This window comes from Antedon bifida, chromosome 5 (assembly GCF_963402885.1).
Source record: "Antedon bifida chromosome 5, ecAntBifi1.1, whole genome shotgun sequence".
NCBI lineage: Eukaryota > Metazoa > Echinodermata > Crinoidea > Comatulida > Antedonidae > Antedon > Antedon bifida.
In genome coordinates, this window is record NC_136230.1 from 3,287,172 (window position 1) to 3,310,238 (window position 23,067).

The 23,067-nt window shown below is 32.3% G+C and overlaps 2 protein-coding genes and 1 long non-coding RNA gene across 6 annotated transcripts in view; 2 read left to right on the top strand and 1 right to left on the bottom strand.

Annotated features, from left to right (window-relative positions):
* Positions 1-7,566: 7,566 nt before the first annotated feature.
* LOC144842570 (uncharacterized) lies at positions 7,567-11,667 on the top strand. Its single transcript, XM_078699022.1, has 5 exons — positions 7,567-7,689; positions 8,216-8,771; positions 9,427-9,483; positions 9,809-9,877; positions 10,396-11,667. The coding sequence occupies exons 2-5, from the start codon at positions 8,228-8,230 to the stop codon at positions 10,938-10,940; spliced, it is 1,215 nt and encodes a 404-aa protein (XP_078555148.1). The 5' UTR covers positions 7,567-7,689; positions 8,216-8,227; the 3' UTR covers positions 10,941-11,667.
* A 367-nt stretch (positions 11,668-12,034) lies between these two features.
* The window catches only part of LOC144842879 (beta-arrestin-1-like), a 37,076-nt gene continuing 26,043 nt past the window's right edge, over positions 12,035-23,067 (top strand). For both annotated transcript variants that reach the window (XM_078699453.1, XM_078699454.1), the window contains exon 1: positions 12,035-12,119. The gene's annotated coding sequence lies outside the window, so the exon portion shown is untranslated. The remainder of the gene's footprint in view (positions 12,120-23,067) is intronic.
* Positions 18,140-21,291, bottom strand: LOC144842911 (uncharacterized). Of its 3 annotated transcripts, none has more exons than XR_013612194.1 (5): positions 20,727-21,291; positions 20,009-20,168; positions 19,680-19,852; positions 19,482-19,550; positions 19,172-19,367 (listed from the first exon to the last, which is right to left on the bottom strand). It is a non-coding gene; the product is annotated as an uncharacterized LOC144842911 (long non-coding RNA). The 3 variants fall into 2 exon arrangements; XR_013612195.1 differs by lacking the exon at positions 20,009-20,168 and having other exon boundaries at positions 18,140-19,367.

Here is a 23,067-nt window from a genome sequence, read left to right on the forward strand (position 1 = left end):
AATCAGCAAATTCTTCTTGGACCATCTTCTTCATATACGAAATACTGTATGGTTCAATTCCCATCTTTGTCATTCTTGATTGGAGATCGTACAATGTCACTAATTCCTCTTCTTCTTCTATTAAATTGGTTACAATAGACTTAAACGCTTGTTCTCGTGTAGTATCCGCTATTCTGCCACGGAAATCTACTCTCTCTCTATTACCACTATCAAATCTTAATGGCATTTTACGAGAGGTTCTAAAATTAGTATCACATGTCTTGTGGTACTTGGCCTTAGCAGCTGGTAAATCATGAACACATTCAATTCTACCCCTAACATTATTACCCCATTCATCAGATCTCTTTTTACACGCATTTAATACACTTTCCTGATATTCAAAGGTTACTACATTACAAACATCTAGACAGAGACAATTGTTTTTTTGAAGCACATTCGTACAACAAAACAAACACTGAGAAGGAAAGTCAAAAGCTGGCCTCTTAGACCTGAGTGATGGAGGAGGACAATTTTCTGTCGCCTTTCTTTTTTTAGCTATTTCAATGCTTTTCTTGTTGCAATGGTCACGTCTACATTTTGCATGAACTACTTGTTGCATATGAACATTAAATGATGTGTTTCTTTCTTTGTTTGCTCTGTTGATAGTGTCAACACCCACTTGAGTCAGTCTAACTGTATTTTCATAATCACGGTGAATTGAGCTTTTACAAAATACACACACATCTTCGTTAAAAGTAGAAGGATCCATTTGAAACCTAATTAGAAGATATGAATAGTCAAAAGGTTTTTGATTTATGAAAGTACAAATTTGCACTAGGTATATTATGGCGTAACAATATGTTTATTGTGCAACTTACGATGGCGTATTAATATCTTTGATAAAATATTAATCCGAAAGCCACAGTACATGCCATACCAATTGCTTTCTTGAGTGATGTTCCATCTGTTTACAATCAAATCAAAACTGTATCAAAAGTTATGCAGCAGTACCTAACTATTAATTATAAGTATTATAGGTATAATAGGTTACCATGTAGGCCTACTAATTGGAACTACTTTATCATGCGTATTAGTATATATACCACAATAAGTAATTTTAAAATAGTTATTATGTATTGGCTTATTTACTTTTTAAAATAATTTCAACAATTTTAGGCCTATTCATAATAGTTATTAATTGTCTCAATAGCTAGGCCTGGGCCAAGCGTCTCCTCGATTTACCATTTAAGCATGTGGAGTATTTTCTCCTGAGTAACCTTCAAAACCTAGGCCTAAGTTCGAATTCAATATTAGATATACTTATATCAATATATATACATACCCTAGTATGTTTTAAAAAAATGAAAAAGTTCAATAATAAACTATAACAACTGTTTAAATGCACTTACCATACTATAAAAAGTTGCAAAGTTGAAGAAAGAAGTTGATCAAAACTTTTTCCAAACTTTTTTCCACATTCCTTGGAAACGTTTGGGAATTGCAAAGTCATCACTAAAACTTTTTTAAACTATAGAGGGCCAAATCACATGACCTAATGTAGGATGTATGTAGATAGAAAGGTTTTACTGGGTTCAAATCTTGTTCAAATATAGTTCAAAGGTCAATAACCGTACTATCGGTCATTCTTGTGCAAAATGTGTCATTAGACTAGATAGAAACTTACATGGTCTGTACAATTTAAAACAAAAAATAATTTCATAAGACCAATATTTTCAGAGTTATGGAATTTTATTTAATTAATAGTTCAAAGGTCAACAGCTGTAGAATCAACCATTTTGTGTAAAAACATGTCATTATAATAAATATGAAAGTATAGCTTCTGAACAATTTGAGCCCTATTTTGTGTCTCTGCGATTAGTGGTTAAGGAGATATGATAAATCCAGGTCAAAGGTCAAAATGTCAAAAATAGCACTTCCATTGATTTTTGGACAAAAAGTTTCATTAAAGTGAATATAAAAACATATATTTTAAACATTTTGACACCATAATTAATTATCTGTGACTAGCGGTTTTCAAGATATAGAGTAATTATAGAACATGGCCGCCATTTTGAAATATGCAAATTAGGCTACTTCCCGTTGTCGAAAAACGTCCTAACGTTGATAAATGTGTTCAGTAGGGTCTAAAGAACACATTTCATCAAAAAAACCTTTTCTTGCAATTTGTGTGAGTTAAAAGTCTAAATCCCATAGACTAAAAGCCACGCGCACGACATAAGTTAGAATATTGCGCACAGAAAAACGATTATGCCATTGAAAAAGTGTTAGTGCGCCCTCTATTTTGCTTCACGTCTAAGTATATACGGTATACACTATATACTGTATACGTACTACATACAGTGCAGAATAGGTGAAAATAAGTGACCAAAGTTATTGACGCTTTTGAACATGATGACGTCATCACAATTTTAAAAATGGTAAATCATGTAAAAGATAATTGATTGACCTAGACAATATTACAAAATTGAGGAAAATGGAATATGGATAAGTAGAGATGCGCTCTATTAAATGTGATGAGCTATGACGAAAGAGAAAAAAATCCTTTATTTGATATTGGAGTGGCCATACGATGACGTCACAATGTCCGGTTAGCCAAATGGATGCATGATTCTATATCTACAACTCATCTACTTTCAGAATATGTAAAAAAAAATAAAATTGACCATGTAGTTTAGAATCTATGACTGTTTAAAAAAAGGTATAATTTTGACAAATTTTTGAAATTGTTTATCAAAAACGCGCGCAAATTGTTCAATTCTACGTGCTCGTATGACGTGATTTTAAGTCGAAATTGTTTTTAAAGTTGGTAAAATTACTAGAAAAGGCTGAAAAAACAAAAATCAAGCAAAAAAAACATGTTTTTGCCCTACATGCGCACGTGCGCGTGAACAAAATGCGCACGCGTGGGAATTTTTTAAATGCTCAAAATGACATGAAACGCGTAGAAAGTTGATTAGAAATGAATTTTTCGCAATTTGAAATTTTAAACGCGCGTGCGCGCGTAACTTTTTGTGAAACATGCCATTTTTAATCCATAGAAAGTTTGCGCATAATATGACTTAAATTTTCACCAAGTTTCAATACAAAATGACTTTTAGTTTTTATTCTATGATTGAAATTGATAAAATCGCGCGTAACTTACGCTGCGCGACACGAATCTCGAAAAAAAAAGTTTCTTGCACATCTACAGCTACAGGGCAATCTTTTTAGTTATACAATCATATGTTGGCCAGAATTAGAGATACGCTGCGAACAAAAATCGTGGAAAGAAAGAAGAAAATAGAAGAACTAGATTTGAACTCGTCACTTTGACGAGTTCGGGTTATCCGCGCAAACGCAACATGCACATACTTAACTATATGAACCTCGACAATTATTATGCCATCCTATGACATGAAATAAATATGTTTACAGTGCTGAATTGTACCTATTATGTAGCATACACCATTACAGTATTTTACAGAATAAACTGTATATGTTATATACAGTGTAGCATAGACGAAATTACGAGACCCATCTTTTAAATCCAATTATTAACACGATGACATCATCAAATTGACATATAAAGATAACAATTTTAGAAGACAAATTTGAAGAATTTTGGGCACGAAAAAGTGAGATGCGCTCTTGTTTAAACGCAATGAACTTTTACGCAAGAGATGAAAATATGACTTTTTGAATTCAACTGGCCATATGATGACGTCACAGCATCTGATTGGCAAAATATTCACATCAATTTGTATCTACAATCCAATAGCTTCCAGAAAACGTTTTAATCATGATTATCACTTTTTATTCTGACGAGCTATAACAGATTGAACTTTACTGTAAAGATGAAAATAAGTGACCACCGTTATTTACGTTTTTAGACATGATGACGTTATAAAAATTAAAATATTTTTAGGTCATGCGAAAGATAGTTGATTGACCTAGACAGTATTAAAATATCTGAGGAAATGGAATACGTATAAGCGAGATGCGCTCTATTTAATGTGATGAGCAATAACGAAAAAGTAAAAAATCCTATATTTTACATTCGTGTGGCCATACGATGACGTCATAACATCCGAGGGGTAAAGATTCTGCATGAATTCATATCTACAACATATCTGCTTACATATTAAATTAAAAAAATTGGGGGTCGTGGATGATCCTGAGGAGCTATAATAGATTTAAAATAGGCATAATTTAGACAATATTTTGTCACTTTTGCAACTAAAACGCGCGCAAATGGTCTAAATCAACGTGTTCGTATGACGTCATTTTAATTTGAAATGATGTCAATCTTTTTAAAAATGACTAAGAAAGGCTGTAAAATCATAATTCAGGAGAAAAACACATGATTTTTATGCTCCGTGCGCACCTTACGCATAATTTTTTTCGCGCGCGTGGGAATTTTTGACATGCTCAAAATGTCATGATCAGCGTTGAAAGTTGATTAGAAATTAATTTTGCGCATTTTGAAATTTTAAATGCGCGTGCGCGCGTAACTTCTTGTGAAACATGCCATTTTTAATCCATAGAAAGTTTGCCCTTAATGTGACTTAAATTTTCACCAAGTGTCAATACAAAATGACTTTTGGTTTATAATCTATGATCAATCATTAAAATTCATAAAATCGCACGTAACTTACGCTGCGCGACTCTAACGTCATATAACGAAATTTCTTGCACATCTACAGCTACAGGTAAATCTTATGACAAAGTTATGCAATCTTATGTTGACCATAATTAGAGATACGCTGCGAACAAAATTCCGGGAAAGAAAGAAGAATAACAAAGAAGATGATGAAGATGAAAAAAAAGATATTTACAATCACAAGGGTTATCCGCAACTTCTAAGTTGCGGATAACCAATTATCCGCAACTTCTAAGTTGCGGATAACCAATAACCAAAAAGAAAAAAAAGATCCTGACAATAACAAGGGGTTATCCGCCAAGTGCGGATAACCAAAAAGATCCTGACAATAACAAGGGGTTATCCGCCAAGTGCGGATAACCAATTATCCGCCAAGTGCGGATAACCAAAAAAAATAAAAAAGATCCTGACAATAACAAGGGGTTATCCGCCAAACCAAAAAAAAAAAAAGATCCTGACAATAACAAGGGGTTATCCGCCAAGTGCGGATAACCAATTAGGCATAAGTTCAAAGTGACGAATATGTACTCATTGGAATTGCTTTACAATCTTGATGGTAGGCCTATTACATTTAACATATCATTGCATTATAAGTATAATGTTTCATTACATGTTTTATAACCCACAGAATATGCAGATCTTTACCAGTGACTGCTGAGCCACAGAACATTCCATCGCCTTCGATACGAGGTATATACCAATTACTTTTGCACAGTTAAAAAATATAGGTTTTATGCATCGTAAATAAAAACCAATAAAACTAAACGACGGACACACAAAACAGCGCATGGCATGTTTCGTCGGCGGTGCCCGCCATTTTTGTTTTAAAAAAGTGCGACCTCTCTATTATTTTATGGAGACAGTAATCTTTAAATATTGCGGCTTTTCACTGTGGCCTTTCACACAGAAAACGGTAAAATTACCGTAATATTACCTTCTGTGTGAATGGGTCTAGACCGCTTGCTTACTGGGATATTGCCGCAATTCTATGTGAAAAAAGGTCCCTTTCATTATATCTGTTGCGATTTGACGTGATTTCTTCACATAATAAACGGTAACAATATTTGGACAGTGCTGACCATTTAATAATGTTACAGTAAATTAAGTCCTATAGGCCTACATCAATCAATATATTCTGTAGTGCTGTCTTAAATGTACTGTTTTAACATGTTTTTTTTTAGATTGAAGTAGCACTTCCGGTGGACGAGGAGAAAAAGTCAACAAACCCGCATTGGACGCATGTGGTGTGATGGTTAAGAAGTTAGAAGATGTTTGGGCTTTGATATAAACTAGAGAATAAAAGAGCATTTGATATAGAAACACTAAAGAAGCAATACCGGTAGCTTAATTCTGATTGCGAAACTGTATATTTATAACTGTTAGGTTAATGGACAAAAACCTCACATAAATCACTTGAAATCGGTATATGAGAGGCATAGAGAACATGTGACTTTTTAAAATCATTTTTTTCTTGTTTTAAATAAAACCTAGTATTAATATTGTTGTATAATAGAGCATATTTTAAAGGTTACTCTATTTGATATTCAATTGTAATGTAACCGAGCAATGTAATTTATATTGGTTTTATAAACATTTAAAAAAAAAAGAAAAAATAAAGTACCAGTAGCATGTAGCATTTATTGGAATAGAAACTGGAGAACAAGTAAGGAAACCCCTTATCACACTTTTCACACAATTTCATAATTTTACCAAAACATAGCAACATTTATGAACGCAAAAAAAAGTTGGTAATAAGTCTGGTTAAAGTAACAATCTTGTCAAAAATAAAGTAAGGTCAAAGTGCGTATCTACGTCAAACAGCACACACGCATAACTACAACAGTCAAAAGACGGGAAACAAATTAACGTTTTTAATAAATACTGTAAATATTTTTTAATATAACAGGTTGCATAGTTTTGCTGTTTTCACCATTATAACAAAAATACAGGTAAACTGTTTACAGAGTCTATAAATGTGACAGTACAGTACAGTTCAATAACTCTAAATAAGTTATGACTCAATTAACCACTGTATGTTAGGCGTATGTACTGTTACCATTGTAAGATGTTTGTACCCTAATGTTGTGTTGTGTTGATGAGATGGCTAGTCGTTTGTCATCCTAAGATTTTATTTGTATGCGTTTATGTGTATTTGTGATAAAATGGTGAGATATTACAATTTTAAGCTATTGTATGATAATAAAAAAAAACATGAAAACTAATGTTCATTTTCGGTGTACTTGTTAGTCGCGTGGACGCGACTCTATAGTTCACTATGTCGGTCGGTTGGTCTGTCTGTCTGTCTGTCTGTCTGTCGGTCCGGTATCACTATGCATTGTAGCACGCGACTTAATGGCTGTTGGCCTTGTTTCTAAGCATTTTTACTTTCTTTGTTAATACGTCGAGAAGCGTCGGATGTCATTTCTGTATTAACAATTGTTAATTGTTATCCTCTTCTTTTTTTTACCTTATTTAATGAGGGTGATCCATCCAGCAATTGCTGATCATTAGGGACCCTTAGAGGTTCACAAGACAAACATATACACAAGATGCTCTACATAAACAAAGTCTTATTACTAAAGTCTTGGAGTGGAGTTGTAATTTTGTCCTTAATGATTGAGTTCGCCTTCAAACTGTTGATTCATAGATGTCAACATGAAGAATATAACTTGAGAGTATTATTTTTCGAGCTTTAAATCCCGAGATAGACCTTCTATATATTTGCTGGCCGACTCATGCGGGCTTGAGAGGATGATTGATTAAGTGTAATTAGTATCGTAATAATCTACGACCATGTCAGTAATACAGTTTTTCAGTTTCAATACAGTATTATATATTTCATACGGAAATACTTATACGCTATATACTTTTGGCGTTTCATAGTACACTGTCAATAATTGAACTTTGACTTGTGACGTTTCATATATTCTGCTCTTTATGACTATTGTGTGTGTGTTGTTAAATCTTTTATTTTTAATCGACCGCCAAAGCATAACCCATAAGCTTAACCGGTTTTGTTGGGTGCTGACGACGTACCTCCAGTAGGCCCAGTAAGTCGGTTGTTTCATTTCCTTGTAATTATGTGCACACTAAGACTATAAATACTTACCTGTAGTATTAGTACTAGTAGTAGGCTATAATTATTAGTATTATTAGATTAATGTGAAATTGTATTATTACACAGTAGCCTAGTAGTAGGCACTTATACTTATTATTAGTTATTCATACCTGATATGATGGGAGGGGCAATTTCGGAAAAGGCATCAATTTCATAAAAATATATCATGATGTTTGGATGAAATATTGTATTATGTTGTCATAATGATCATATAATAATTTTGCTTTATTTAATCTTTTTATAAGATTTAATTTTAGCATTTCAAGCGATTATTGTACTAAAAATAGTAATTGGACTTTCCGCTTATTAAGTCATCATCACTAAAGAGGGCAGCAAATACTTTAGGTACTGTATGCTTTATAGCGGTGAACTCATCTTTCGTAAGTGATGTTTTTATAGGCAACAAATTAATTCGGTAGATAAAAGTTTTTATAAAATTTACTTTTTTTATTCTCTAGCATTGATATACAATGGCAGCGGGTAACTTTGCACTTCAAGATTTACTTAAAGACCTTAATAAAGTTTTTTCTGGTAGTACCAAATGTAATTGGTTGAAGTGTATTTTACATGATATCCTAAAAGGTGATGAATTATCCCCAGAAGAAAAATCAGCAATGCAGTTATTTCGCCCACTCTGTGATGACGGAATTGGTCTTATCTCCACAACTGATGTGGAGATTTTGTTAGAAATCGCCAAATTGACAGACCAACATTCAGCTAAAACACGTATAGGAGAGTATAAGAAAAATACCCAGGGATACAATGGCAACAGCGTAGAAAGAATAACACCGTTTCGTAGAGCCCTTTATAGAGCTCTCAGACATGTTTCAACTACAGAATTAGCGGACATAGCAGCTTACTACTACCAGGACTCAAAAGATTTTCGGGATGTATGGCATTTCGTATTTTACCTAGAAACACACGATAATGACAACTTATTATTGGACAGCACTCGTGTGAAGACAGAAAGGTTTGCAAAACTTCTCAACGGAATAGCAAAGAGTAACTTACAAGGTAGGGATCAGGGCCGTACGCAGGATTTTATTTGGGTGGGTGCGGATTAATATATTTTGGACCATTTTCATAATATAATGTATAATACACTACAGATTTATTTTAAGACCCTATAAAATGTAGACCTTTTGCAATTTGGGGGGAGGGGGGGGGGGGTGTGCGTACGCACCCTGCGTACGGCCCTGGGGATTATTCGAGCCTATATATCAGATCACAGGCTGAGCATCCCACTGAGAATTTATAACATTTTTTTAGCTGTTTTCAATTTTTCACTGATGATAATTGTATTGTATTTCCGTTTTTGTTATTCGCCTTTCTTTCTTGTGTTTTAATTTCCCTGTAAGTCAAATATTAAGTTGCCAAAATAACGCCTTAACAACATATTTATGTGTAATGCCCTGTTAATAATTGCCCTCGATGGTAACAGTAGAATATGAAATCGTGTATAAAAAATCATAAATCATATTTCGTTTTATCAAAAAAGAAACTTATTATAACAATATTGAGCAATTTGCACGACAAGGTAACTGAAAACATTTATAATAATGTTTATTAAAGAGAAATGCCTTATCAAGAAGCGCTAGTATAATTGTTTTATATTATTGTCACATACTTTTATTCTATACATACTATTAATATTATTATTTGATATCAGTCTATATAGATTCACTACCACCAGTTCAGACAACAACAGGACCACCAAGTGGATCAGGTACGGCATCGTAATGTTGTCCGAATCGAATACGAACCCTTTGAAATGTTATTGCTCTTAGTTAAAAACAACATTTTGTTATAATGTTTTGTGTTTTTTCTTGCCAATATTGATGAGTTTGATGCACTAAGAACTATTATTGTTTAAACCCTTTGGTCCCCCGGAGCTCAGCATCATGTTGTTTGATAAGTTATATGAAATATACAGTAAATTATAATGTCACCTGAGTGCTACTCTCATACATTCTCTACTAATACCGTTAGTCTATACTCTGTATCGTTTATAATCGTATTTTGACATCAATATGTTTATGTTTAATCTACAGAAAGTGTTGCAAGTAGGCCTGCTTCGGAAGGACAGTCAACAAAAGTATCATGGACATCAGTTGGTACAGGTATATAATTTATGAAACTAAGATTTTATGGAAATTTTACAAATTACCTCTCTACTATACTCTATACTAATTAAAAACATTTCCCATATTATGTATGACTATGTTCACATCGAACCCAGTTTTTGTATTGTATTGGTATTTATACTGTTGTATTTATGATAATGTTCATTCCCGAATAGAGGAAATTCGAGATTGAAGTCCTATAGGGTCTACAGATCCACGGCGGCTCCCTACCATGTACAAGGACAGAGGGACTACAGTAGTACTGCGGTAACTCCCTACACTTCGGAAAGATGCACTAAGTGCACAGCCTGGCCAGATGTACACTGAACCTCGAGGAGGAACATGTAACTGGTGCCGATTTATTGATACGGTCTGCGGCGCTCTGCCTATTGTGTACTCTACTGATATTTCATTTCAACTCTTAAACACAATAGGCCTATTTCTTCAAAAATAAAAACAAAAATACAAAAAAACAACATGCTATCAATATTTTTATTTTATTTTTTAAATTATAGTACTGTCCTCAGAAGACTATCAGCAATTGGTTGTAAAGGTGTCATATTGGTGGAAAAGATATGGGAAAATCAATAAACTCAAAGTAATAATTGGGCAGTTTAAAAGTAAACTTGATCAATCAGAATTAGAAACGAATAAAGATCCATACAAACTCTTTGAGTTACTTCGAGTTCCTGGAATAATTGGACCATCAAACGTGGATGTTCTCATTGAAGCCGTTGTAATCGGAGAGATGGGAAGTTTGGACGAGAAGTTGGCGACGATCAGAAAATGGCTGCCGAAGTTTCCTGGATTCCGTGAAATAAGTATCCCTAAATACTGGGATCACCGACGAAAGTTGATCGAGTTTGGTCGCGACTTGGGCACTGAGGAAAAAACACTCATTGGACGACTGTTGGAACTGGATGAGGAGCCAGAGGATACGTGGATGTTGATACTTCAACTAGAGAAGAAAAGAACTTTCAGTGATAAAGAAAAGTTGGCCAAATTCATTAAACTACTAAAAGACAACGAAATGGACCATCTTGCTGCAAAGTTCGAATAGCACTCGATGAGCCAAATTTGTTTTTTAACCTAGTTGTGAAACAGGAGAACACTTCTACTAAAGACGAATTTATTTTGTTCCATATGCTGACTCGTCGGATCGTTAATTCTCTTTATGCAGGCCGATTATTGAACAATATTAGGCCTACCATCTTCAATTCATGACGTATCGAGATAAAAATAATAAATATGCACATTTTTAAGAAAGGAAATTGCCCATTGACACGATCATTATCTATTCATCTACAAAATGCTGATGAATAGTAGGTTTCTTTTTAGTACGCTAAATGTAAAATATTCCAAAATGGGGGTTTGGCGTAGCAGAGGCCTAGCTACTTTATACTTTTTATATTGTTTTAACCATTATGGCGGAACGTTTTAAAGGCACACATGTAAACTGAAGTCAATGATTTCCGCCGGAGTTAAAATTGAAATAAACGGGATTGGGTCAGAGGGGTCAGAGGAACTGAAAACATAGGTTGCCATTGAAAGGACCCGGATGATCATTTTCAGTCATCACCTATCAACGTTGAATGTCAACTTTTGGACAGCCGAATGCCTGCTATTTAAATCAAGTATTTTAAATAATAATTTAAAAAAAGAATTACGTAAAATCCGAACTCATGGACACAAAACAAAATCTGTTATCTCACTAAATAGGAGGCATTACGCAATGCCTATCAACAATCTTCGTTTTATATGTACGACTGTTTGAACCATTATAATAAATTTGAATCATTTTTAGTTGGTGTATATCTTTATATTCACGCTTTTTGCACGATTGTTTGTTAAAGATAAATTATCCCTAATAAAACATGAAAATTGAAATGGAAAATGCCATTAAGTTGTAGTTTTATAAAAGTTTAAAACTTAAAATGCAATGATTTCGCTTATAACATAAAGTCAAAATATACAGTAAACGATCGACTATCTTTCAGGTAATAAAATATTATTTGTGTTAGATGCGACTGACCCTGATCGGAAGCTTGAAAATTGTGTTGTTGGTGTGTACGTACGTGTGGTGTGAGTGAGCGTCAAATAAATTATAGAGGGCGTGAATTAATGACATATGAATGAATTTTTAGGGAGGCAAGGCAGCAGACTATCGTTAGTTGGTTTTGTTGACGTTATGGACAGGGTTGTATCCAATACTTAAATTGTTCAAAGACACATTTATCAGGTAAAGTTTAACAATTTGTTATATCAATCATTAGTGAACCAATTAGCAGATATATGAGCATATAAATTGGCATTAATACAAGGGAATTCCAACTGTTTGCCTGTGTATATATGACACGGTTGATGGTCGCTACCGTCGCATCTGATTAGCAGCAAGAAACAGGAACACAGAAGCAGCTAGGCTTGGTTGTCATTTTATCCAGGGAGGTGTGTACTGTTGGTTGGTTGTTGTTTATAAAACAAGTTTGTAGCTAGCTAGCTAGCTCATCAATGCATGATAATGTAATAAAGATTTGTTTTGTTATTTAAAATGTATGTGCCATATTAAGGTTAAATTTAGGCTTATTTATTGTTAATATCCTGTTGGTGTTTTTGCTATTTTTATAGGCCTAATTATAATAATAATATTGATACTGTCTGCATGTTTTTTTATTTGTTTGCACAGCCTAGCCTACCTTTCTCTACTACTAGAAAATATAATTACAAGCAAGATTTGTTGGGTCTGACCCAATGAGGTCAGAGAAACCGGATACGAGTATTATTCCTGCTTAACTCCAAACCTGTTATTTTAATTTTTTTTTCTACAATTTGCAGTTATCAACAGAGATCAAAATCTAGCATCATTATTATCATCATCAGCATCATCTTCCTTTACTGTGTATCCTTGTTTGAATATATCGGCCAACATGTGCTGTACGTCCCTTGCGCAGTTAGACACACTCAATAGAAACTCAGAGACAGTGTCCAATAGTTAAAATTCTGCAAACGTTGCCAGTATGTTTTGATTAAATACAAAGTCAGCATAACAGCTAATTTTCAATTATTGTCGCATCATTGTTATTCTAATTTAACTATTAAATTAGGCTATTAAGTAGATCAGTTGCAATAAGTAATTTAGTAGATCCCCAAGATACAATACATCTTGCATTAGTGCGTTATAAAATATACAGTACTCCCTACAGACTAGATTGCGTCCAATTCCATGGACTTTTATTTGTGTCAAAGAGCAACTCCATGTTTAAATCATATAAACTTTAGTTATAAAAATACAATCAATTTTCCACCACATTGCTATTTTACCATATTGACCAATTATTATCCCATGCACAAGTATAATCCCACCCCCAAATTTAGGCTTAATATGGTGTACTATTATATGATGTACTGCACACTACAGTGAAATAGGAGTGTACAGAGTGTACACATACCTAGGTTGTATCAGTAATTAGAGGGTGTACAGTGAGTTAGAGGAGGGTATACAGTTCTACTGTACAATACATTAAGCTCTACACTATCAAACTAGTTTGACAAAAAAAGTGTGATGTGCCCAAATATGGCAGTGATATGCTCAAATATGGTAAGTGATATGACATGATCATCATGTCCATGTGCACATCACATTTTTTTGTCACATAAAGTTTGATAGTGTAGACAGAGCTTAATAGATAGAGGAAGAGATTGTTAAAATAATATAGGGTGTACAGAAGAAAACAATTTGTTTCCTTTTAATAATTACAGTATTTATAGATTATCTGTGCTGAATGATTTTCTTCCTGTTATTAGTGTTATCATGGAGGTATAAAATATATAATGTATACAAATTTTTTATACCTCCATGGTGTTATTCAACTTTTCCCTCTATGATCTACCTTCATATCAAAAACCAATTAGCATTAATTATCATATCTAGATAATTATGAAGTCTGCTGATTGTTTTGTTGTTTATGTAATCCTCTAAGTCATCTTCACCTACAGTGAGTTTATTGTGTGATATCACTGTCTGCAGTAGGAGCAACCTTACAATGTGTCTCTCATGATACCATAGATATTTATTCATAATTATGCAGTTTTTCTGTCGTACTTAAATTATCTAATTTACAAAACCTTGTCTTGTGTTGATTTTTTTGAAAATAATTTAAAATTTAAAAATTAGTATTAAATTTCATCTGTACATTATAAAAAAACTGTACCGCATATGTAATTCAAAATTATAATTAAATTTGATATTAAAATATGACAAATTGTATAATAAAATTCATTAAAATATATTTGTAATCATCGTCATCATGTCTTATTTTATAGTGTGTAATATCAAACATTTGATCATCATATCATCATCATCATCATCATCATATCATCATCATCATATCATCGTCATCATATCGTCGTCATCATTCATCATCATCATCTCATCATCGTCATCATCAACATCATCATCATCATCATCAACATCATCATCATATCATCTCATCATCATCTCCTTATCATCATCATCATCATTATCATCATCTGATCATCATCGTCATCATCAACATCATTATCATCTCATCATCGTCATCATCAACATCATCATCATTTCATCATCATCTCCTTATCATCATCTAATCATCATCATCTCATCATCGTCATCATCAACATCATCATCATATCATCATCTCATCATCTCATCATCATCTCCTTATCATCATCTAATCATCATCATCTCATCATCATCGTCATCATCTCATCATCATCATCATCATCAATATTCTTGTAAAGTGTAATTATTATATAATCTGAAAACATTGATGATATATCAATTTCCAAAATCAATTCTAACATCATAGAGGTTGTACAGTTTAAGTATGTTTATTATGTAGTTATTATTCAAAGAGTGTAATATCCTTTAGTTTCTATTTACAGGGATTTTTGATACATTTTGGCAATCCTTAGCATGTGATGTATTAATATCTTTATTATATTCCTTCTAATTTTAACTCTAAAATATATAAAAATTGAAAGCTAAATTATGACTGATTTATGAGGTAATGAAATTGATTATGACAGATTTGTGATTTAAGAACGTCATTTGGATTTGGAAATTAAGCAATTTACAATTTTATCTAATATGTTTTTCTATATTTTCATCTCGTAATTTGTTCATAATATTGCTGGATACTGCTCAATGACGCAAGTCATGTTTGTTATGTATGATATGAATAAGTAAATTAGATATTTAGCTGTTGTATTAATAAATCCATTAATAATAAATATAAAAATAAATTTGATTGTTTGTTTACAGGATTAGATCATTTAATTATTTATGTAATAAGCATTATAAATCCACCTGACTCACAGTATAAAAGGTCAATAACTATTGGAGTATCAAGTACAATAGTTAAGAGGTTACTTGATTCACTGAAACAAGTTAGAGTCAAACTGCTAGAGGATAAATATTTTAAAGTAAGCGAAATGATGGTGGTACCATGGGACATGCTCGACGGATTAGTGGAGAACTTTTAACTTTTCATATAAAAGCCCTCTCTCTGGCGAGCACAGGCTAGCTTTAGTGCTACAGTACAACTCGAAGACTAAAACTCGTATACAAGGCCCAACAATATGTTTTGACTCATCGGTGCTTTCTGAGTTAAATACAGACGATACGAATCGTCTTGCGATAGCATCATAGTTTTTAGGTCTTTGCGAGAACTTTAAACATGTTTAATTTCCTCCCGAAGAGACTACTAGTCCGAGTTGACTTTAAGAGGCACACTTTACAGACTACTGTACTAACGCCACTGATTTGATTTTATGTTTCTATTGTATTGTTTGTACAGTACTGTATATACAGTAGTACAGTACACACTGACAGTATATATAAACCACTTGTCCACGTGCAAAATGTATTACCACTGTACTTATCGGACAAATTTATCAACTTAAAGGGATTTAACTGAAATTCTTTATCTTATGTAATCTTTGAATTATTATTTAATTTTTAACTAAAAGACTGTACTGTACAGGTAGCATAATTTTTTTGGTTTCCTGGTTTTCATGTAAAAGGATATTATTGAAGTTCATAAGGAAAGGTGTGTATGAATTCAAGGAACACTTGGAATATAGTGTATACTGTAAACTTAATATTTTACAACCACTTACTGTATGCTATTACTGTATGAAATAGATTTCTTCCTGGTAGGAAGATAGACTTCTTCCAGTTAACATTAACAAATATCCTATTGTTTAATTGTAAATCTTTACTATTGTAGTTTACCAACATTGAAAGGTATATTATTAATAACTAACTGGTAAACGAAAGCTACAAAATTTGCTTTTGCACCTAAAGCTCTGTCTACACTATCAAACTTTATGTCGACCAAAAAATGTGATGTGCCCATATATGGACATGATGATGTCATATCACTACCATATTTGGGCATATCGATACCATATCTGGGCACATCACAATAATTTTGTCAAACTAGTTTAGTAGTGTAGACAGAACTTTACAGAGGTTTTTGTATCCTTATTGTACCTGAATAAATCGACATAGGCCTTTTGAGGGGACAAAAATAAAAAAATAATCCAAACCGTAGCACCCTCCAAGATAGTGGTATCATCCATGAGCCATGCATTTAGGGTGGTGACACACCTCACCCTTCTTTTTTGCGATGTCGAAATGTGAACATGTTTCTTCAATTTAAGTTGTGGCTCAAACTCAAGTCCAGAGCACGAGGTTGTTGACAATCATCAGTACCATTTAAATTCTAATTTTTGTTTGTTTATCAATGTGTTTTCAATCAGATGTTGTACGTGTGATGCATCCACATCAACACGATTTGGCAGATTTACTACTACTGTACTGTGCCTAATTCTTGGTCATAAAATTCAAACTCATTAAAATTTAATTGTAAACATTATTCAGAAATGCTGCCAAAATTGGACTAATGGGCTGTCTGTATATGTAAATATGTAATATCAACCATCTTCAAACTACTAGTATCACTATGAGATGCCAGACTATACTATAGTAGTAGTACTGTAACTACAGTGTATTTTAATCTGTGTGCCTAAAACATGTACTTTTTGCAATAATTTTTAATAAAAAATTTGATAGCAATAATTACTGCTAATCAATTATTATTTTGAGTAGGAAAGTTTGTATTGCCTTTTTTTGCTACACTATAATAATATATACGGTTTAAAAAAATCATTTTTTGTTTACAGCATTTTGGCTATGCTACAGTTCGGCAAACATGTTTAGTATGTACTTTTCATAATGTCTCTGATATTCAAAGCAAATGACCTTACCATATTAAATAGTGTGTAGTACTCGCCATTAGCCTAATGAAAGCTAATAGGAATATGGAATTTGAAGCTAAAAAATATGAAAGGCATTAAAATAGGTTGAAGGTCACGTGGATGCAAGGTCAATACGCTATTCAATTCACATCATGGTTATGACTTGTTGAGACTATAATACAGTACAATTATATGGATGATGATAATATTATAATGTCGTACTGTAATTTTCAGAAAGAAAAAAAATGTTGTAAATACTATTATTTTATGGAAGACTTTGGATCAGTTACTTTTATTTTATTTAAAGGATTTATTTTGCATTAAAGGAACGACACACAGAGAACACATTTAAAATGAATACAAAATTACAAATGGAAGAAAAATGAATTGAATTCCTGTATAACCCAATTACAGAAAGCCTGGTTTATAACCAGAATTACTTCCAATTGAATCCAGAAGTCAGAGGAATTATTGAATTATAGTGAATATATACTGTAGTATGATCAAATAATTGAAAAACCTGTGATAGATAAAATGATTAATATAAATAATGTATTAGTATTACTTAATAATATTCAATTAGTGCAGTAGCATTTTGTAGCAACTTACTGGATTTAATCTACCATCTGTACAGTTATTCTACACCTTATTTTTGATCTTAATAAAATTAAATTATTTTAGGTATACACTACTACACAGTTAGCTTAATAATAATGGCTCTAACAGACACTTTTGTGGATAGAGTAATCTGTTTTTGAGATTTGTTTCTGCCTGCCTCTCAATATACAGTAATAATAATAGTTTATAGCGCATATAAGCAAGCTCTCAATGCCTGCAAATTATTACCCGGCCATTTTTTTGGATCAAACACATACGGAAACATACTCCCATAATAATGCATCTAGTAATCAGCACAAAGTTGTGTCTTGATTTTGATCTGAGTGGGGAGAAGCAAATTAGGCCTTACGGCGAAGCTGAAATGATGCCTGGAAAAGCAATCCCGTTCCTCATCAAGCATAATACTTTTTTACCACATATACTGTTCTAAATAAATACTAATAGTACAAAAAGTAAAAGTTCCACAAAAAAATACCTGGCGTTTGGTAGAAAATTACCGTTAAAGTTGGTAAATATGCCAACGATTTCTTACGAAATAGTGAGGCTGAAACAACTGGTGGCGCACTATAACTAGACCGTACGATTATTATCACGGTTTGTAAGAAATATATAGGCAAGTTATTTATTATCAAAATAGATGTATTCTTTATTTTTTTTAATAAATTTGGTGAATACAAATTTATATTAACTCTAAAATTGAAATTTAGAGTTAATAATTATCCCCCGACATTAAAACATTTAATAATTACAAATGGCTTCAACTGTTCGTATAATGGTTTCTCCCGACATGTAGGCTATTAATAGCAGTAGAAATACAGCAGCAATGCGAAGTTTATACCGTAGGATGTACATAGTGACTGATATGATTTAACTGTGAAACATATAGAACACATGCATATTCCTAGTAATAAACACCAATGCAATAGTAAATTTAAATTATTAAATAAAATAAAATACAAATCAAATATTTGTTTTGTTTCTATGTAATTGTATTTATTCTCATGGTTAATATTTTTCTTTATATTCTCATGGTTACACAATTTCTTTTATAATGGTTACACAATTTCTTTATATTCTCATAGTTACTATTTTTCTTTATATTCTCATGGTTACAGTTTTTATTATATTCTCATGGTTACAGTTTTTATTATTATATTCTCATGGTAAGATTGTTTATTTATATTCTCATGGTTTCCATTTTGTTTTCATTTTTTTAAATCTTTTTTTCTATTCACATGATCACAGTTTCTGTTTGCATAACCATGGTTAGTGTTTCACATTGGTTATAGTGTAGGCCTATTACATTACAGTTACTTTTTATGATGATTTTATTGCATTCAAAACCGTATAAACTATATTTCATATTCATCTTCCTCATAGTCTAATTCATCATAGTCTAATTCATCATAGTCTAATTCATCATCTTCAATGCCATAGTCTGGTGTGTCTTCTTTTTCGTCTTCTTCTTCTCTTGTCCTGTTTTCACACTCATTGCACTTGCACAGATCAGAACACCGCAGCCACAAATCCAGGGGATACATTGCTAAAGTACACCAGAACTGATTCATTTCTAATTAAGAAAAAATAATAAAATATTTAGTTTGACCAATCCACAAAAAGGTTTTTTTTTTTAAATTATCCCTGGTGAAATAATCATTTAATATAAACACACTAAGCAACTAACCTTCTTGTGGGTGAATGAAAAATTAGGTTAGGATAATCCATCCTGAGCTTCTTCTTCAACACGTCTGATCTATAAATAACACATTAATTGATTATAATTAATTGTAACACACCTACAATGAAGAAATTATTACAGTAACTGGATCTCAAAAAATATTACAATTATTTCATCATTTTTAAGAAGTGATCGACAGCCTACCTTATAGTTGACAAGTAAACATTTTCTGTTTTTTCAATTGATTTCATGAAAAGCTTTTGGAGTTTTGCGAGTCTTAGTATCTCTTGTCCATACTGTAACCGTTTATCAATTACATCTCTGCAAAATACCTTATAGCTTTGCTTATAATGTTAAAAAAAACACTTTCCAATTCCCTGTAAATAATAATAAATATTATTAAAATATATTTTAATATTTTATAGATTTTAGTGTTTAAAAATTGAACATTTAGACTGAAGCAAATAAAAAAAAAAATAAAAAATGTAAATTAAAAAAACCAACAGAGTTTTAGAAAGTTACGTTTTACTCACTTTCCAGAATCATGTCGCTTACATGAATTAACAACTATTTTGGTGTAGTTTTTGTAACATTGGTCATGATATCGCACTTCAATACAAGCACAGCTTTTGCCTCGAATGTCTTTTAAAATACTTTCGTCCTCTCTCATATCTGCAGCTTTTCGCAACATTCCTGTCATAAATCAAATCAACAAAAGCAATAGTGTGTGTAATTCCTAAATGATTGCCTTGGATCGTCACTAATTTGTCTTGCAATTTACAAATGATACATTTCTTTGGCAAAATAGTGGCTTTTTGAACCATTGCTGTGGCTGAACTACTTCTCAAAAAAATGCTTGGCCCTCTTAACTGGTGGCTCATCTGGGCTCTCACTGTCTCCTGCTTGGGATCTCTTTTTGGCAACTCTTGTTTCAGCCTAAACATCAATTTCAACGTATAATTAATTTATACAGCATTTTATTTTGTCTTATATAGGCCTAGAGCCTATACTATATTGGTATTTAACTAAAATTAATTGTGTAGCCTACTGAATAATATATATAATATAATATGGCCTAGGGCCTACGTAGTAGTACTGGTACTACAGTAGTAGAAGCCCAATCAACAACCAAGCACAGAAACTAAGGGCACAATATAGCATATCAAGTGCAGTAGCACCCTATATACTGTATCATTTAACTATATTATTAACTCTTAGAGTATTCTGATAATAATCGAAACCAAATATTACCTTTTTTAGTCGAGATGTATCAGTATATCGCCTGTAACAGGTAGCATGAAAACCTAAGCCTGGATGCTCGCGACGTCAATACCTTCATCCAACATACCAAGCTCCGTCAAATGTATGGCGATTTCCTTGCCGTCTCCATCTAATTTTATCCAACTCTTTGAACAGAGCAACACTTTATTCCATCGAATCTCAGTAATTGGACTGATAATTTCATTTGAATGCTTGTAAATTTGGAAAAAACATTTCAACTTTACTTTGTCTGAGCGAGAAGATCATTCCTCGTCGGACGCCATTTCGTGTTTACATCGTGCTGATTTTGACGTCTGCTGCCTAAACGTCGCGTATGATTGGTTTAACTGATGTCATGTGATACAAAATGGCAACTGCGAAAATATATTCTTTTATACTTTTAAAATCAAGATTTCTTTAAAATGTCAGTAAAATTTTCGTGGAACTTTTTAATACGTGATTAATTTATTTTTATGTATATGAATCAAGAGAGTTCACTTATTATGCTTAATGAGGAACAAGAAAAAATGTTTTCATCTTCACCGTAAGGCCTAAATGTTGTAAGTAAAGTGTCTTACCTAAGGATACAAGCAAAGCATCATACATACTGTACATCATTACACTTTGGGTGACCCCTGGTGACCCTACTACGAAAAGTCCTAGTGAAACCCATGGTACATGTTTTTTAAACTTGAAAGTATAGCATCACCCACTGCAATTGGTTTACACATTATTATTATTATTATTATAAAGCAGGATTAAATCAAGCTTGTTAGAGGTATTAACAGTGTTACCATTTTATGAGTTATATTATCTGCCAACTTAAACTTGCTGTTTAAATGCAATATTGACATTTGTAGCTAACGTAGAATAATAATAAATTGTGTAGGAGTTTATATAGTTTTGCCAAGTAATGTAAACAGTTCCTGTCACTGGCAATTAGCAGTGTACAGTAGATGTAAAAAAAAATTTAGTGAACATTCAAATTCTAATATTAGCTACTGTATTAGTTGTTTTTTTGAAAACAGTCCAACATTTTTCACTAACCATTTTTCTAATTTTTTTATCAACAAATTATTTAAGATGTAAAAGAGTTTTCTTATTTATTGAAAAATAAATTTCTAATTCAATTAATATCTTGGTTGATGGAGTTACGCCTTGCTTTATCATCAAGTTGTGCCATGTCAGGTCGTTGACATTTTAATGGCTTCATAAAAATAGGTCAAAATACAATTTGTATCGTAGAACATATCAATAATGTATTTTTAGCTGTGATATTATTTAGTATTTATTTATTTTTAATTAATAGCACAGTTAAATTTGCTTCATTAATACTATAGTACATGCAACCAAATTTAATATTTACCATTTTTTTTTACTCTTGGGAAATATTCCATGTCACACATGAGTGCACATGTCATGCAAGAATGCACATGTTATGCATGAGTAGTCACACCAATTCACTTTACTCTGCTCAAAAGTTGGCATGAAAATGAGATATCATTTGAAATAGCTTTCTATCACGTACTGTATCACTGCACCAATTTAAATTGTTCATATTAAAATTGTTCATATATGTACTGTACATTTAAATTATACAAATCTCTTTTATGAAAATTAAGTTATATTGTGCAGTAGTGTAAAATTAAAAGCATTTGTCTTTTCGTTGAAATTAATGGACAATTAGCCAATGTTGATATCTCTACAAACCCCCCACCCCAAAACACCCCCCCCCCCCCCCCAAAAAAAGCAATCCCACACCCCCAACTTTTCTTTTCTTTCAACCTCCTTATATATTTAAATTCTCAAGGGGGAAAAGGGATAGATAACAGGGGACACGGGATAGATAACAGGGGACACGGGGACTATCAATATCAATATCTGTACAATGATTTCTTATATTAAGCTTCTTTTTTCTATGGATATATTATGTCATCATGGTGTTCCAAAATAGAAAGATGAATGAATGAACTAAAGTGTGTACTGTATAGCACTGCTAAAAGCATCTGCCATCTTGCTATTCTACTCAGCATTATTCAACATGTTAGCATTTTCTTTTCTTTCAGAATGCAATATTAAAATGATTACATCTTGTCGACGATATACAATTTCAAATGATCTGTCTATTTCTGTGTTTGAATACATTTATTGATTAATAGCTTTTAAGTGTGTTTAAATTTATTGTTTCTCTTTCAACCAGATGTTTTTAGCAAAGCTACTATATTTGTCATGTATTACTTTAGGTACCAGATGAATTAAATTTACGTTTACAGTAAAAAATTGAATAACACAATATTGATAGTTTCAATTGGAATTATTTCAATTACTATTA

What these genes read in the sequence shown, in the direction of transcription:
- LOC144842570 (XM_078699022.1), top strand. Translation starts at nt 8,228, where the DNA reads ATGGCAGCGGGTAACTTTGCACTTCAAGATTTACTTAAAGACCTTAAT. An exon ending in AGCAAAGAGTAACTTACAAG is followed by an intron (nt 8,772 to 9,426) that starts GTAGGGATCAGG and finishes ATTTGATATCAG; the next exon opens with TCTATATAGATTCACTACCA. An exon ending in ATGGACATCAGTTGGTACAG is followed by an intron (nt 9,878 to 10,395) that starts GTATATAATTTA and finishes TTTAAATTATAG; the next exon opens with TACTGTCCTCAGAAGACTAT.